We start from the raw sequence: 16,843 nt of genomic DNA, 5'->3' as shown, positions 1-16,843 counted from the left end.
CATAGCATACCCTAAGTGCGGTGATATGAAACATCTGTGTGGCAGACAGCTGCAAAGGTTGGAAAGGAGATTTGTGGGAACAGAAGCATGCTGATTTCTCTTGGCTTCCTCAGCAATGAAGTTCGAGGGACACTGGTAGTTTTCCAAGACAAAAACTTCTCCACATGAATGCTTCTTCTGGAGAGACACTTTTAGAATAATCTGGAGTTGTGTTTTCACCTTTATAACAGTCATTATTAATACAGCGGTATTTATTCTTAAGATATCTCTTTGTAGATATTTATGTTTTAAAAAATTATTTCCTTTTTTGGGGAATGGTTGAAACAAATAGCACAGATGATCAGATATACTGAGTTATGATGGAAATCAGCTGTTAAGTTGACAAAAAATCCACCCAACACCAAAAGGAAGTCTTGAGGTTTTTCGTCCCAAATAGTAGAATTAGTTAACTTAATTATAAGCAGACTTTTTAATGGGGCTCTAAAATTATTGAAAACCCTTGTTTTTGAAAACCAAGTCACGTAAATCCTGGCTGTGTCAAGGCGATTCTCTGAGACGTACTGCTGTCACTTCGCCACACTCCAGGACTAGAGAGAGGCAGCTCCAAACGGTACAGTCGTGATTGACAATGACATACAGTTAGTTAGTTTTTCAAATCTGAGTCCTTCATTTTTAAAACACTATGCAGATTTTCCCGTAGTGCTGTGGGAAGCTGCCAGCACAGAACTTGGGTTGGAACCTGACTCCAGGCCCTCTGTTCAGGCCCTAATGCAATATCACCTCCTTTGAAGTAAGTTTCATCAGCCACGGAAATACTCAGAGGGAAAAGCAAAATTAGCTTTTTTGTTGGTATTAATAATAAAATGATTAAATTTTCTCTAATGTGCAGTGTGCTACGTGTTTATATTATGTTTCCATGGGAACTTTCCCTGTATGTACATTTTACTATTTCCCCAAAGAATGCAGTTATAAGACAAACATGAAATTTGGCAGTTAAATGAGGTAACGGTTATGGAATTTCAGAGGATAGAGAATTGAATTAAAATAAAAATAGTCAACCACATTTTGGTCCATAAGTTGTTCGTGTCAATCAAAATAGACCAAAATTTCTCCTAGGAAATGAATGCCGAAAAAGCTTTTCTTTAAAAAAGGAGAAAAAGGTTACTTAACATGTTTCTGAAGAGTCCGGTTCTTTTTATTGCTGTTTAGTTTTGTTTTGATATAAAAGGATAAACAGTGACTTTAAAGAATATTTAAATGCACCATCATGTAAATGGCCACCAAGTTTTCATTATAAAAATTAATGAATCTGGACTTTAAAATGGTCTGGGGAATGACCACAGCTAATAACAGTTCATACCAGACCAAAAATAAGGAACTTATTACAGCCCTAATCTGATTTACAACGAAATCACATCATTTTATCATTAAGTTTTTTTAATAGATTTTATTTCTTTGGAGCAGTTTCCCAGCAAAACTGAACAGGAAAGTAGAGATTTCCCATATACCCTTGCCCCTACTCATGCATCGCCTCCCCCACTGTCAACATCCCCCACCAGAGTGGTACATTTGATACAACCAGTGAACCCACGTCAAGTCCAAAGTTTACATTAAGGCTCACTGTTTGTGTTGTACACTCTATGGGTTTAGAAAATGTAGAATGGCATGTTATTTACCAGTCTAGAATCATACAAAGCCTTTTCCTGCCTTAATCTCACTAAGTTTTGAGAGGGTAGATGGAGCTCAAAGGTACCCAATTTTGTTTTCCCAGGACTCCTGTTTTGGGATTATTGAGAGCAAGACACAAGACATTATAGACACCACAGACATTATGACTCTTCTCAGGGGAACAGGCATCACCTATACAAGGAGTTTTAAATCATACAGGATATAGCAAAACAACAGCTACAGCTTGCCTCAGAACAGTTCCTTCTGAGTTTACTGGCAACTAGACTTTAATTTTTGAAAATCTGCTTAAAAAAAATCTTTGTGTGGTAAGCCGCTGCGTTTTCCCTATGTGGAAAAGGAATCTTATTTACAACACTGTCGCTTTTATACACCATTTGGATTTCTTTAAACAGGCCAGGCCATTCTCTGTAAAGCTGGAGGCATTATAATGTAGCATTTTATGATGACATGTTACTTTTTACTGCCTGAGCCCATTCTTTCTGATGCTCAGCGTTGTTTCCAGTGATTTGTAATTACAGACCTAAAATATATCATGTGGGTACTGCACTTCCTGTTCTCTGTTTGCATTCATGCTAAAGTAAGCCTGGAACGGAGACCCTTAAGAGTTACAAACGTGGTGTGTAGAACGTAGGACAAAAGGTAGAACTGTCACAAAAGCCAAGCAGCCTCTGCTGGAAACGTTTTATTATTTATTAGAAGGAAGGCTGCACTGCAGAGTTGAAAGGAAGATGAAAACAAATGTCTCAACACCTGGAATCAAGCGAAAAATGGTATTAAAAGGTTTCATATCCTGTTTTGATGAAACCCTCCACATTATAGACAATGTAACCATTTATGTGTAACTCAGGGACATTTGATGTGGCTTTTTTGTTGTTTTGCAATCTGAGGCACTCCCTCTCCCCTGAGACACCATGCAGCTTGAGAAGGAGGGAGAAGGCTAGATGCACGGGACAGAAGCCTCCAGAATAGTAGTGCTAAGTTCTCCTGCTAGGCTTCAGGTTGCTGCTGTCATTTCTGGTAACCTGTCTCCTGTTTCCAAACTCTGCATTTATATATTTTTTGGATTTCTCTTTGTCTTAAAACTACACAATACTCGTTTTCCTTAGCCAGGAACAGTCATTCATACTTACTGGTAAAAGCAGTGATAACCCTTATAATATAAAACAGGTGACCAATTTGTGAGTATTACTTGTTCAATTGTCTGTCTTTGGGTTCATCTGAGTATTAGTTTTTAGACTCCTCTCCATCACAAGACACTTTTGGGTCACCCAAAAATACACAGCAGCGCTTAACAAACACTGGACGTACAACTTTTTATTAGTGACTTGTCTAATCAACTCTTTGAAATTATTTTTCTAGCTAAACAGAATATATCAGAGGCTACAACCATCGAACTGAATATCCTTGCAGAAACCGCATCACCCAGTTTATCCGAAGAACTGCAAATGGTACCTGACAGAACTACACCCATCGTCCCTTTAATCACCGAATTACCTGTCATTACAACAAAGTTCCCTCCTGTGGGAAATATAGTCAGTTTTGAACAGAAAGCCACGGTTCAATCTCAAGCTGTCACACACAGATTAGTCACTGAATCACCCACGCCTGCTGGGAGTACCAAGAAACCTGGGGATATGCACTATTACTCACCTTCTGCTTCAGGACCACTTGGAAAGCCAGACATAACTGAAATTAAGGAAGAAGTGCCCCAAAGTACAACTGTCATCTCCCATCGTGCTACTGATTCATGGGATGGTGTCATGGAAGATACACAGACACAAGAATCAGTTACACAAATTGAACAAATAGAAGTGGGTCCGTTGGTAACATCTATGGAAACCTCAAAGCACCTTCCGTCTAAGGAATTCTCTGTAACTGAAACACCGTTTGTATCTGCAACAATGACCCTGGAATCCAAAACTGAAAAGAAAACAGTAAGCGTTATTTCTGAATCAGTGACCCCAAGCCACTATGGATTCACCTTGGGAAAAGCTGATGGTGAAGACAGAACATTTACGGTTAGATCTGGTCAGAGCACCTTGGTCTTTAGCCAAATACCTGAAGTCATTACAGTGTCAAAGACTTCGGAAGACATCACCCCCACTCAGCCAGAGGATGCAGAGTCAGTCTCAGCATCGACGCTTGTTTCACCTGTAACTATACCTGACATTGATGGATCATCCATGGACGTCTGGGAAGAGAAACAAACTAATGGTAGGATGACTAAAGATTTTTTTGGCCAGAATATGTCCACCACACCTTTCCCATCAGAGCATCATACAGAAGTAGAATTCTTTCCTTATTCTGGTGATAAAAGATTAGTCGAGGGAATGTCCACAGTTATTTATCCCTCTCCACGAATAGAAATGACACAAGAAGGAGAAAGAAGAGAAACGCTAAGACCAGAGATGAGAACAGATACTTATACTGCTGATGAGATACAGGAAAGGATCACCAAAGATCCATTTATAGGAAAAATAGAGGAAGAAGACTTCTCTGGAATGAAGTTCTCTACAGCTTCCTCAGAACAAATTCATCTTACAGAGTCTTCAGTGGAAATGACCAAATCTTTTGACTCCCCAGCACTGATAACAACAAAGCTAAGTGTGGCACCAACAGAGGCAAGAGATGTGAAGGAAGACTTTACCACAACTCCTGTTGGATTGGAAACAGATGGCTATCAAGATACTACAACGTATGATGAGGGTATTACAACCGTGCATTTGACCCACAGCACTTTAGATGTAGAGGTGGTCACTGTATCAAAATGGTCATGGGATGAAGACAATACAACATCAAAGCCTTTTGGGTCCACAGAACATGCAGGCTCTCCAAAATTGCCCCCTGCCTTATTCCCAACGATGGGAGTGAGTGGAAAGGATGAAGACATCCCAAGTTTCACTGAAGATGGAGGAGATGAATTTACTCTTATTCCAGGTAGTACTCAAAAGCCATTCAAGGAGTTTCCTGAGGAAGACACAACAGACCATGGCAAATTCTCAGTTAGATTTCAGCCAACTACATCAACTGGTATTGCAGAAAAGTCAACTTTGAGAGATTCTACAACTGAAGAAAGAGTTTCACCTATTACAAGCACAGAAGGCCGTGTTGTTTATGCAACTGTAGAAGGAAGTGCTTTGGACGAAGGGGAAGACGTGGATGTCTCTAAGCCCGTATCAACTGTCCCCCAATTTGTACATACTTCAGATGTGGAAGGATCGGCATTTGTTAATTATAGTAGCACCCAGGAACCTACTACTTACGTAGACACTTCCCATACGGTTTCTCTTTCTCTAATTCCCAAGACAGAATGGGGAGTGTTGGTACCTTCTGTTCCATCGGAAGGTGAAGTTCTAGGTGAACCCTCTGAAGACATACATGTCCTTGATCAGACTCCCCTTGAAGCGACTATTTCTCCTGAAACTATAAGAACAACCACAGAAATCACACAGGGAACAACTCAGGAAGAATTCCCTTGGAGAGAGGAGACTTCAGAGAAACCCATTCCTGCTCTCAGTTCTACAGTTGGCACGGCCAAGGAGGCAACAACATCTTTGGATGAACAAGAGAGTGATGGGTCAGCGTATACAGTCTCTGAAGACAGATTGGTGACAAGTTCTGAGAGAGTCCCAGTTTTAGAAACAACTCCAGTTGGAAAAATTGAATACAGTATGTCTTACCCACCTGGTGCTGTCACTGAACACAAAGCGAAAACAGATGAAGTGGTAACACCAAGCATGGGGCCAAAGGTGTCTTTAAGGCCAGGGCTTGACCAGAAATATGAAACAGAAGGTACTAGTCCAGGGGAAATTGTATCGCCTTTCAGCACTGCTGTCACCCAGTTTATAGAGGAAACCACTACTGAGAAAAGAGAGGAAACATCCCTAGATTATATTGATTTAGGCTCAGGATTATTTGAAAAGCCCAAAGCGACAGAACTCCCAGAATTTTCAACAATTAATGCCACAGTTCCAAGTGATATCATTGCTGCCTTCAGTTCAGTAGACAGACTTCACACAACTTCAGCATCCACTGAGAAACCGCCTCTCATTGACAGGGAACCTGGTGAAGAAACAACCAGTGACATGGTCATCATTGGAGAATCAACATCTCGTGTTCCTCCCACTACCCTTGAGGATGTTGTAGTGAAGGAAACGGAAACCGATATTGATAGAGAGTATTTCACAACTTCAAGTACTCCTTCTGCTACACAGCCAACAAGACCACCCACTGTGGAAGGCCAAGAGGCCTTCAGACCTCAGGCACTTTCCACTCCAGAACCCTCGGCAGGGACAAAATTCCGCCCTGACATAAATGTTTATATTATTGAGGTCAGAGAAAACAAGACAGGTAAGTCTTTGCTTTCTAGACATACCAGTCAAGGCAATCAGCATTTTATCTTGAAAATTACTTTTGGAAAAAAAAAATCAACATACCAAATGCTGCCGTTAGAAGATAACTGGAGTGTGAAAAAGTTCTGTGTTTTAGCTTCATATATTTGTACAAGAATTGGAAGAATATGTTAAACAATTTGGAAGAATGTTAGATACGATTTTTTTAAAGTCATGAGAAGCCCTGCTTTGTCATCTAATATAACCAAATCATCACTGTTGCATCACTTCAGAACATGCAGAACAAAGTGTTTTAATTTCAGTGTCTTTCCATGCCTTACTACTCCAGTGTAGTACTAGACTATGTTAACATTCCATTGGTCTTTAACTATTAACCTTCAGTACTGACATCGTGGACAGCTAAAATCCTATTGCACATCCCTAGGGCTGATAGAAAGACGTCTAAAGGTTTGCTTTGGTTTTTCTCTTCCAGGAGTGTACAGGTTTTATTATATGACTTGTGGGGTGGGTAATAGGTCTGTAGTTTAAATGTTATTTTAATGCCAGTTCAACATATTTTTAAGCTGTTGTCCTTGGATGTTTTAACGAGGCTTTAACTATTTAGAAAAAATACAATCTAGCTCAGTTCTAGGAAATGCTGTAATTCAATGTATCAAATATCATTTCAGAAAATGAGTATGTCAGCATTACCTCGGTGTCCTAAAAACCAGGCTGTAACATTATTTATTCTATGATTTAATTGTTTTATCTCCCGGAATATTTGCGATGCCTTCTATTCTGCTCAAATATTTTATTTATCTCTCTGGCAAAGTTCTTAAAAGCTGTTTCTTTACATTGGTTAATACTTGCAATTTTCATTACCAAACGTAACGTATTCCTTCCAAAGGTCAGAACACATCATCTTTGAAATGGGGTAAGCTGAGCAGAGACTACATAGCGCATTTAGCGCTATAGATCAGCTCAGGTTTGTCTGTCTCTTTTTAATTGACAAGTTAAAATCATTGATTTTAGTTAAGTTGCCATCCTCTAGTGTTAATGTGAGAATTAAATGGACAAGTACTCATTTTCCCTTGACCTGGCTCTGAGAAGTCGGGGTAGCAGAATGTTTTTCGCAGGTTTTCTCTCTTGCTGTTGGGAGAGTCCCCTTAGGGGGTCATTTTTTCTTCAGAGTGGTGCTGTCCTCGTTAGAGGGCTCCGAGGTGCACCTGTTGCAAACAAACGGTAGCTTTGTTGCCAAGTCAGCTGGCTTCCAGTGGGGCAGGTGGAAACTTCATGGCTTCTATAGGTTTCTACTATTCAGAATTTTCTCAATGCGCAAGCTCTTGCGGGGCAGTGAACAGCAGAGAAGGAAATATGTTCCAGAGGAGTGAAGTTAACCTCCACTTTCCAATACCGTTGAAAGAGGCCAGGATTCGAGCATTATTTTCCTGCTATTGATGCTGTTTCTTAGAAATCAGAGCATATTTCCTCTCTCTTACATTCCTTTTCTGCCTTTTGGAGCTGGAGTCGGAGAGACAAGATGAGTTGCCAAGGAGTGGGAATGAGGGCAGCTACCAGTAGGCCTATGAAAAGGGAAGAACAGAAGTGAGGAGAAGCAAAAAGGAATTACTACTAACACTTAATTTGAGAATTTTAAAATTACTTGAATGACTAATTATGCAGAAGTTTTCCCAATTTAGATTACTTTCTTGTTAGTGTAGATACTGAATCAAATAATACAGAAAACAGTAAAAAATCTTCTGCATTTAAAAACTCTTCTAAATAGGAAACTGTGTGTTAAGGTTAGGGTGATCAAATTATAAAATGGAAAAAGTGAAACTCGAGCTCTCTGGAAGAATTGGCAGTCATCAGAAAAAAAAAAAATCTAAGTTTATACATGGTTACTCGAAACGGAGAGTCTGAGTAACTTAACCCAGAAACCATTTATACAAAGGTGCTTATTTATATTTGAGTTGTGAATTTAATTCAGCTGGGGCTGGGAGACATGACTAGGTGTTTCCTCTTCTTTCTTTCGCTTTTAAAACATGGGACCATGATTTGCCTCAGACTAATTTTTGTTCTGCATTGGTAACAATGGGTCTCTGTGGAAAGAGAATAGATGGTGATCTCCGTCAGGAGAGGATCGTGGGGGTGGGGGTGGATAGAGCATGTGTCTATCTAGTTTCCTGCCTCCATCTCTCTCTCTCTCTCTCTTTTATCTGTCGTTTCCGTGTGCTTTATGTATGCTATTCTCCTTAAGACTAAAAGTATTGTTTATTGTGTTGATGAGACAATGAGGTTTACTCAGATCCAACTGCTTACTTTTACTAATTTTGTTTTCTATGAGAAACTTAATTTTTCAAGCATTTTGAACTTCGAGTAGGGAAAACTCTAAAGCAGATGTTAAATTAATGAGTTCTAAGGCAGGTGTGCATTAGTAAGGAAAAATACATGTGCGCCTGGAAAACTAACCTTTCTATGTTTTAAAGCACATTTTTCCAGACTGGAAAAGCCTCGGTGCATGTACTAACTTGTATAACTCTATTCACAAACATAGACTCGACCTCTATGCATACTGTATATCCAAGTAAGCAAGAATCCCACCCATGCTACACTAAGCCAAGGCATTCATAATGTTTTTGCTGTCCTCAGCAAGTCATATAAATCTTGATTTTTTTTACTACTATGAAACAAAACATGCTACTCACGACACGTTTATGTTATATTTGCTCAAATGGGTCTTAATAGCAACTTAGGGTGCTGTCGCTCCAGGGCAACTGTAGTTAGCGGTTAAAAAAATCTGAAGGAACTTTTCAGCTCATAAAAGTTTTATGAGCTGAAAAATGCTATGGGGTGTGTTTAACAGTGGCTCAGGGGATACTGAAAACATGACTCCCGTCTATTTCAGGAGTAATTTGCACACCTGTGTTTTGAAAAATTATTGAAAGGTTTTCTTTGTGGACATGTATGAAGTCTGCAGGGTTTAAAAGTGTAAGAAGACTTTCTTCAATTCTGACCTTTTTTTAAAAAAAGAACACTCCTCTGAATCATCTGAAATGTCACAAGTCAGTGGGACAGAACTGTGAATTTTTTTTAAAAAACTGATGTACTGGTATCTTTAAATGAAAAAATAATTTGGAAATATACAGATATTAAGCACAAACATTGTTATGCAAATGCTCAGAGTTATATCTTAAAATAGGTGGCTTGTTAGTTTTTTTAAGACAAGTTCATGTGTACCACATACTGTTTGTCAGGTCGGCTTGATGTTATTTGTCTTGTCAGATGTTCTTTTTTGTTAGTTTTATAATTTATATCTATCAAAATCTAAATGTATGGCAGGTATAAAGCCAGTATTGAACTAAAATGATATAAATATTATGATATTAAAAGATTATTAGTGTAATGATAGTAAAGATGAATGAGATTTGGGGAAAGATAATTTTGGTCTCTAAATTAGAATTCATTTTGCTTGGTTTGCTTATTGAGAATCATGGTACCTTATTGCTTACATCATTCAGAAATAACTCCTCTATGACTAATCCCGTCTGCATTTTTTTTGTACATTCAAGAAATGTACATAAAACTAAAGGTTTATTTTCTGAATATTATGGTGTTGAGGACAGCGTAAACAATAAGGGATGTTGACTCTGAGAACAGGAGATATTTTGGCAAATGCCAATATTTATATCATTGATTGCACAGTCATTCATTTTTAAGAAAGTAATGTTTATACAGGACTGTCTCATATAATTTTTTTAAATGACTATTTTTGATTTTTGTAGAATTTATTATATAGAAAAATTACTTTCAGATTTTTTATTATAGCATCAGATTCCTTTCTTCAAACATAATCTTATTCAGGGCCTCCTTATTTTGAGCAGATGAAAGAGTGGCTGTTCTGGTTCATGTCTGAGAAGGGGGATCAGGAGTCCCATTTCCTTGGGACCTCTCCCAGACCCCCTGTGGTAGGTTCTAGAATAATGTGTAACTCTGACCACAGCTGGAAAGAGAATGAAATTATCTAGATAGTTCAGAATAAAGCAGAAACAATTACTCATTTTGAATGAATTGATATTTTTTAAGTAAAAACACTTTTAAAATTAGCCTGATTATCAATACCTTATCTCACTGTAATGATCCACATCTATTAACATTTACCTTTGAATAACTTCATATGATGCTGAATAAAGCAAACTAAGCAAATCTAGTTTCAATCTTATGGATGCCCAGGTGTAAACAAGATAGCATCTGGTTACAGTTCAGAGTACCATGTGTGTGCAGAACGAAATCATCGTCAGGCTCACGCTGAGAGCTTGCAGGCCGTGTTTCACATATATTATTGTGTTTAAACACCAGAGATAATCTGTGAGACAATAGGGAAGATATTGCGGATGGGAAAATGGAGGCACAGGGGGTCTAACACCATTCGTGCTCATCTGGCCATCCTGGCACTCCTTGGAGCAGTTTTGCAGTGAGACGATTCTCTCCCCCGATGAACTCAGAGAGTGATGACCCTCTATTGGCTCAGGGGCTACCCTGTCCTCAGTTTCTGAAAGAGCATAGGCTCTGGAAAGACTGGCTTCTCATTGGTGCTCTATTGGTTTATAAAGGCTAGATGACTTAGGTTTAGTTTGCTGCTAATACGGGGGACTATGCCTGCTATTCAGTTACCTGCCATGGCAAGAGAGCGGCGTGATGAATTTGGTGGCCCTGGTTCTGGGCTGCTGCTTTCCTGCAGCATTTTGGAGCACATCCCTGTGAGAGGAGGCGGCTTGTGCCTGCCCACATGAGCAGTTCCCTTTGCTGGGCTCCAGCTGTGGCTCCCTGCCAGAGAAGCACATTTTTTCTGCAGGGAATTACGATGGCTTTCTCTATCCTTCCTTGGCTGCCCAAAGTCTAGAAAAGGATTCAGTTTGAAAAGGAAAGAGACTGTCTGTTTTCCTTTTGTTTCTCTAGTATGAAGAAAAGAATTGCCCTTAGTCTTTCTAAATTATTCATCAGCCTAACTCTACACTGCAGACCAAATGCCACCTTTTTAAAAAGTCGTTCTAAGTGGAATATTTTGTATGTGCAATACATACATGTACATACCACTCACATACACACACACAAACACATATGGAATCTCAATGTTTAAAATGCTCTGTGAATGTTTTATTAACCCACTAGCTTTGAGGAAAAATTTAAGAAACTGAAGTTGTTTTCTTCACAGGTTGAGATTTAAAAATAAAAGAGGTGTTCCATGGATAGCTAAAAGGAACTTTATCTTCTTCCTAACATGAACCAATGCCTGTTCTTTCTGAAAATAGCATTTGCAATTACAATTTGCCATTATCTAAAATACCACTGAGGTGGGGTGTTAACCAAAGACAAACACCACTTAGCTATCATTGGCAGTGACCTTGAGAGAAAGGCACACACTGCCTTCCAGGCAGTGGAGTCAATCAAGGATTATCTTCAGGCAAAGCTACACCATGCCTCGTCCTTTGACAGATATTAAAAGGGGCACAAAAGAAACATAAACCATAGATTTTGCTCTCAAGGACTTTATGTACTTTTAGAGAAACCAATATCAACACAGTCAAATATAATTGCAGTACAGAAACATACAATTACACACGAGGTGGTGTGGTACTGACCATGAATGGCAGATGAGGTCGGCAAAGGAAGGACTCAATGAAGGCAAGGAAGCCAGAAAATATTTCATGAAAGGAAGAAACTTAGGTTGGTTCATGTTGGAAGGATAGATCACGAAAAAATGACTGGAAACCAGTGATTAGCTTATTGCTTCCCAACAGAGGCTCACTAGGGGGGTTAAGGAGCGCCAAGTACAATCAGGCATTTTCCTAAATAGGACTGGGCTGACAGAGAGGGCACGGCCTGCCTCAGAAGCTCAATGCCTTTTTAGGATTCACCTAGAAAGCTGTGCAGGTTCGTGGAGACCAGAGATGTTCAACCGCCTTCCTCTGGCGGGAGTGTGGTCCCACGTCTCTGTTCTTCGTGATTCATACTTTTTGATAAAGATAGCATCTTCTGTAGGTTCAGTACGTTTAACTTTTCAAAATATATTCCCATGAAGTATCATGCTTCAGAGTTACGCACTTGTAAATTTAAATGGCATAAAACTACCTTTTAAAGAGCAAGCTGCACGCTCCAGAAGGTGATTTAAAGGTTTATGACATCTTATTTCAAGTGAAATTTGAATCAGTCATATTACGGAAGCAAGTGCTGTAAGTTGGGGAATCTGGAGTCAGCCTCTCTTTTGCTTATCTGCAATACGGACCCAGGAATTTCTCACTTTCTCTGTCACAAGTTTTTACCAGTAAAATGGATGTAATAGCTATTATTGTGTAGAAAGAATAATATTTCCTAAACTTTGACCCATACTCTTCTTCCAAATCACAGGGATTATGAAACAAGGAAGATGATCATGTATATACATATATATATTCATACACACACATATATATGCATATATATCTATATGTATACACACCTATACATAAAATATACAAATATTTTTTATTATTTATTCAATAATTAGTCAAATAATTATCGTGCACTAGGTACCACATCAGAACTGGATTTTGAAGCATGTGCTATCTGTGAGATTTGAATGAACGTGGATGGGCAGTCAGTTCGCTCCATAGGCCACAGGGAAGAGTAAGTGGACGCAGTGGAAAGAGCCTTTGGAAACAGACCTGGGTTCATTGTCAATATCGTTATTTGCCATATAATGTCCATAGGCCTGACTTGTTGTCACATTAAAAATATACACCAATCCTACAAACCCACCAGATTGCTTCAAGGAGAAAGGGCTCTCTTCACGGGCCTGCCAGTCCCTGTGGGAGGCACATGGCACATTGAATCCTCCACGACAACAAAACACCGAGCACAGTGCTTGGCACACTAGAACGACTTTGGACAAATTAGTCCCCTCTGTGCTTCAGGAATAATTTCATCCTGAACTTCTAAATGCAGGAAAATTTAGATTGTTGTGTATTAAACAGGTAAAAATGGAATTATCTTAAAATTCAAGATGATTTATACCACAGGGAGCCAAATAGAATTACGCTATAGTATCTGCTTGACTGCAGGAGCTTGTTAAAATTTAATCCTCTGGATTGTGTTTGTCTGGGGTGATGCCATTTTGGGTGCAAATCAGAAGCAGCTGCAGCCCTTATTTAAAATTTAAATATAATATTGATTCTATAGTACCTACGTGTAGAATTTGTTAGCTTTCTGCTCTTTTTCATGTGTGAAAATTGGGCTTATGATTTTGATACCTATCAATTTAATTTTTTTTCAAAGAAAATGATCTTTTTACCAATTCTTTATAAATTTTTCCAGGTACTGGGCCTAGCCTCTTGCATATTCATAGAATACATGGGCATTCCCTGCTGTCTTTTTGTTGTTGTCAAGGAAACCCCTCAGTTCTCTACACAGGGATTACATTCTTCTTTCTTAATAGCTCTTAGATCATTCATTTGTGCAATGAATAAAAAATGTATTCACGGGCCCAGACAGCGTTCAGAACTTTTTTGAGGGGAGGGGTGTAGCCAAGGGGAGAGATGTGCATGGTGAGTGGAGCAACAAGGATAAAAGAAAAGAGAAAGAAGTGCTTTTGGAGGTTTTATTTTAATGAGGTAAAACTGAAAATTGTATGGTTTCAAGAAGACATTGCCTATTTTTGTCAGTTTACAAAGTTTATAACACTGTACCTCAGTGAGGCCAGTTTGTTGGGTACAAAAGAAGAGGTGATTAATAAGCGGCTTCAGGGCCCTACCCAATGGCGCAGCGGTTAAGTGCGCACGTTCTGCTTTGGCGGCCCGGGGTTCACTGGTTCGGATCCCAGGTCTGGACATGGCACCGCTTGGCAAGCCATGCTGTGGTAGGCGTCCCACGTATAAAGTATAGGAAGATGGACACAGATGTTAGCTCAGGGCCAGTCTTCCTCAGCAAAAAGAGGAGGATTGGCAGCAAATGTTAGCTCAGGGCTAATCTTCCTCAAAAAAAATAAAAATAAAAAAAATAAGTGGCTTCATTGACAGAACCATTCCAAGAATTGTGGTGGGGAGAGGAGTGATGTGTTTTGATGAAAACTGTTATATATTCTTTTCATTTGTATCGAAGTACTTTGAATGTTTTACACCATAATTGACGTGATAGAAAATATAGGGCATGATGTGGATAACTGAAAACCTGTTTTATTACATTAAAAAATGGTGTTCCTTAGAGAGGTAGTGCCAGTATTTAGACTTTTTGAGTATGACTCAGGAGGGAAACCCTGTCTATTGGCAAGAGGGCTGCAATTTTTCTTAAAAAGAGTGATTTGATTCTTTGGAGGAAAAGAAATTACGGTTAACCTTCTAAATACTTGCTAGAATTGTTGGGGCAATGTATCAAGTATTTCTCCAAAAAATAATTTAAAGTCTAAATAGGAGATTTTAAACTAGAAAGAATCTCTGGAGTGAGAGGAAAAGTTTAATTGTATTTTGGCATCTATGCCTGTGAAACCTTGTTGTATTGTGTCACGGTATTCTACCCAGACATGCTTGCACACATGGATAATTGCTACACGCTACCTTCACTGGCTTCTAGTGACTTCATCTCTTGGCTTCGTAGCACAGTACCCCTGGTTTCTCACTGGGCGATTTAGTTGCTTTGGCCATATACTGCATACAGTAGGTTTTGAAGGCTTTGGTTTTTCTTTTTTTTCCTGAGGAAGATTTGCCCTGAGCTAACATCTGCTACCAATATTCCTCTTTTTGCACGTGGGATGCCACCAGAGCATGGCCAGTGACAGACGAGTGGTGTAGGTACATGCCCGGAAACTAAACCCAGGCTGCCAAAGTGAAGCGCACTGAACTTAAACAGTAGGCCGCCAGGGCTGGCCTGGTTTTGGTTTTTCTAAGCTGAGAAAGGGAAAATATGCGAATGTACATTTCAGGAGAGTAAAACAGAAGATAGTATAATGATCATTTTCACATCATTGGAATCTTACCTTGCTGTGCTCTCCAGAGAAGCCTGTCTTATCACCTGCAGACAGAACATTCTCTGACCGTGACTTCACACTCCCCCCCAGGAATTGTTTTAGAGGTTTCTTGGAATAAAGTCATCCGGTCAAGCTACTCTGTGGCTGGGGAAAAGAAAATACAACCCATAGCTTAGTTGAGAAGGCAACTTGAAATAGTAAGCAGGAGAGTATATGATAGAAGCTAACCGCTTGCTTTAGTAAACGGGAAAATAGAGGTAATATGAAATATTGAAGTAGCATCTTTAGCAGGCAAAGTCTCAGAATTGGCCCCACAGGAAACTCTGGGCTCTTATCCCCTCACTGAGCAACCACCCAGTTTACCCAGGAGGGCCCAGAACCACACCAACCAGGCAGGCACCAGTCACCAGGGGGACTCCAGATAAAAATACCCACTACCCCGTCCCCCACCAGACAACTTGAATCTGAATTTCTAGTGTTGAGGCTCAGGTGTTTGTATTTCTTGTTTGTTTGTCTTGTTAAATTTGCTCCCTTTATTTATTTTTTAATAGTAGCTATGTGTATTTTTAAAGGCACCTCATGTGATTTTGATGCACCGTAAGCATTGAACAGTACTAGTAAATTCAAGGCTTTCTGACCTGCAGACAGCAGGCTGAAATACAGACATTTCTGGGGAAGGGGCTGCTGGAAGCCTCTGCCAGTCAAAGCTGTCTCTTACCAATTTTAAGGAGGAAAAGACTATGTGTGATTCAGTCTCCCCTCCATTATGTGTGATTCAGGCTTTGATCATATTTTTTTGGTCACAAATGTTAAATGAACCTTGGCATCTAAGTTGCCAAGGGAGAAAATAGAATTAAATATCATTGAAATATATGTTTTTAAAAATTTCAGGAATAATTGTAATTGAATTAAAGTGATAGTAAAGCCTGGAGAATATATCTCAAATTACCCAGAGCTACACACCTCACTTTGCTGTACCCGTTACCTTCTCCCTATCAACATGGAAATTAAACAGAAGAATATGTGCTTCTGGCTTAAGGATTCTTTTGGCTATACTGCCAAAGTGAGTTTGTTCATTGTACATTTACATTCGAGAAAAACAGTAATTGCCCCTTGATATAAGCCTATATCGATTTCTAGATTTGGAAAGAAAATGAGTGATAAAAAAAGTATTGAGACTGTGCCTGTACACCTAGATTATCTAGATTTTTCTATCCATAAAAGTTTTTAGTGTTTGAGTTATCTGTATGGTCCTTTCGTTGTCTCTCAGAATTTGAGCTGTGATTGCAGCTGAAACACAATGTCTTCAGTCCAAAATGCAAACTTTCAAGGGCAGTATCAAAGCAGTAGAATGTAAACTTTTCCATTCTTGATGATAAATAGCTCTGTAGACATTATTCCAACTAAATTCTCAAAAGAGGGCTATGTGGCCAGAGTATTAAGAGTATTACATGTTTAAAGGATTTTGGAATATAGAATTTAGTAAGGGAGATGAGAAAAAAGTATAAAAACAACTAGGGAATTTATAAATAAGAAACAATATGACATAAGTCCTATGGGATACAAACAGAGATACAACCAGTTTGGGCTGAGGAGTTTTAGTGAAGACGTAGTGGAGGAGTGAAGGCTTTGTTTAGCTGGATCCTTCATAAATGCCTGGTGGCGTTCAGAGGAGGATCCATGAACCTTCCAAGTTGGGGGCAGGAGGGCTCTTCTTGAACAGAAATCTGAGATGCAAATATTGAGGGATGTTGATACAGGGACATGGAGCTGCTGGCTCCAATGCAGAGGTGCAGAGAATGATAACAGGACTGAAGGAAAAGGG

At 39.3% G+C, this 16,843-nt stretch overlaps 1 protein-coding gene across 4 annotated transcripts in view; it reads left to right on the top strand.

Moving 5' to 3' along the window:
* Window positions 1-16,843, top strand: part of VCAN (versican) — a 105,857-nt gene that overhangs the window by 41,243 nt on the left and 47,771 nt on the right. For 2 of the 4 annotated variants that reach the window (XM_070569766.1, XM_070569763.1), the window contains exon 7: window positions 3,049-6,039. The exons of the other annotated variants lie outside the window; for them this stretch is intronic. In XM_070569766.1, the coding sequence (XP_070425867.1) occupies window positions 3,049-6,039 (2,991 nt within the window). The remainder of the gene's footprint in view (window positions 1-3,048; window positions 6,040-16,843) is intronic. 4 annotated transcript variants of the gene reach the window in all.

The sequence above is a fragment of the Equus przewalskii genome, chromosome 13 (genome assembly GCF_037783145.1).
Source record: "Equus przewalskii isolate Varuska chromosome 13, EquPr2, whole genome shotgun sequence".
Taxonomy (NCBI): domain Eukaryota; kingdom Metazoa; phylum Chordata; class Mammalia; order Perissodactyla; family Equidae; genus Equus; species Equus przewalskii.
Note: the sequence above shows the minus strand (reverse complement) of the source record. Positions and strands in the feature narration are given on the sequence as shown.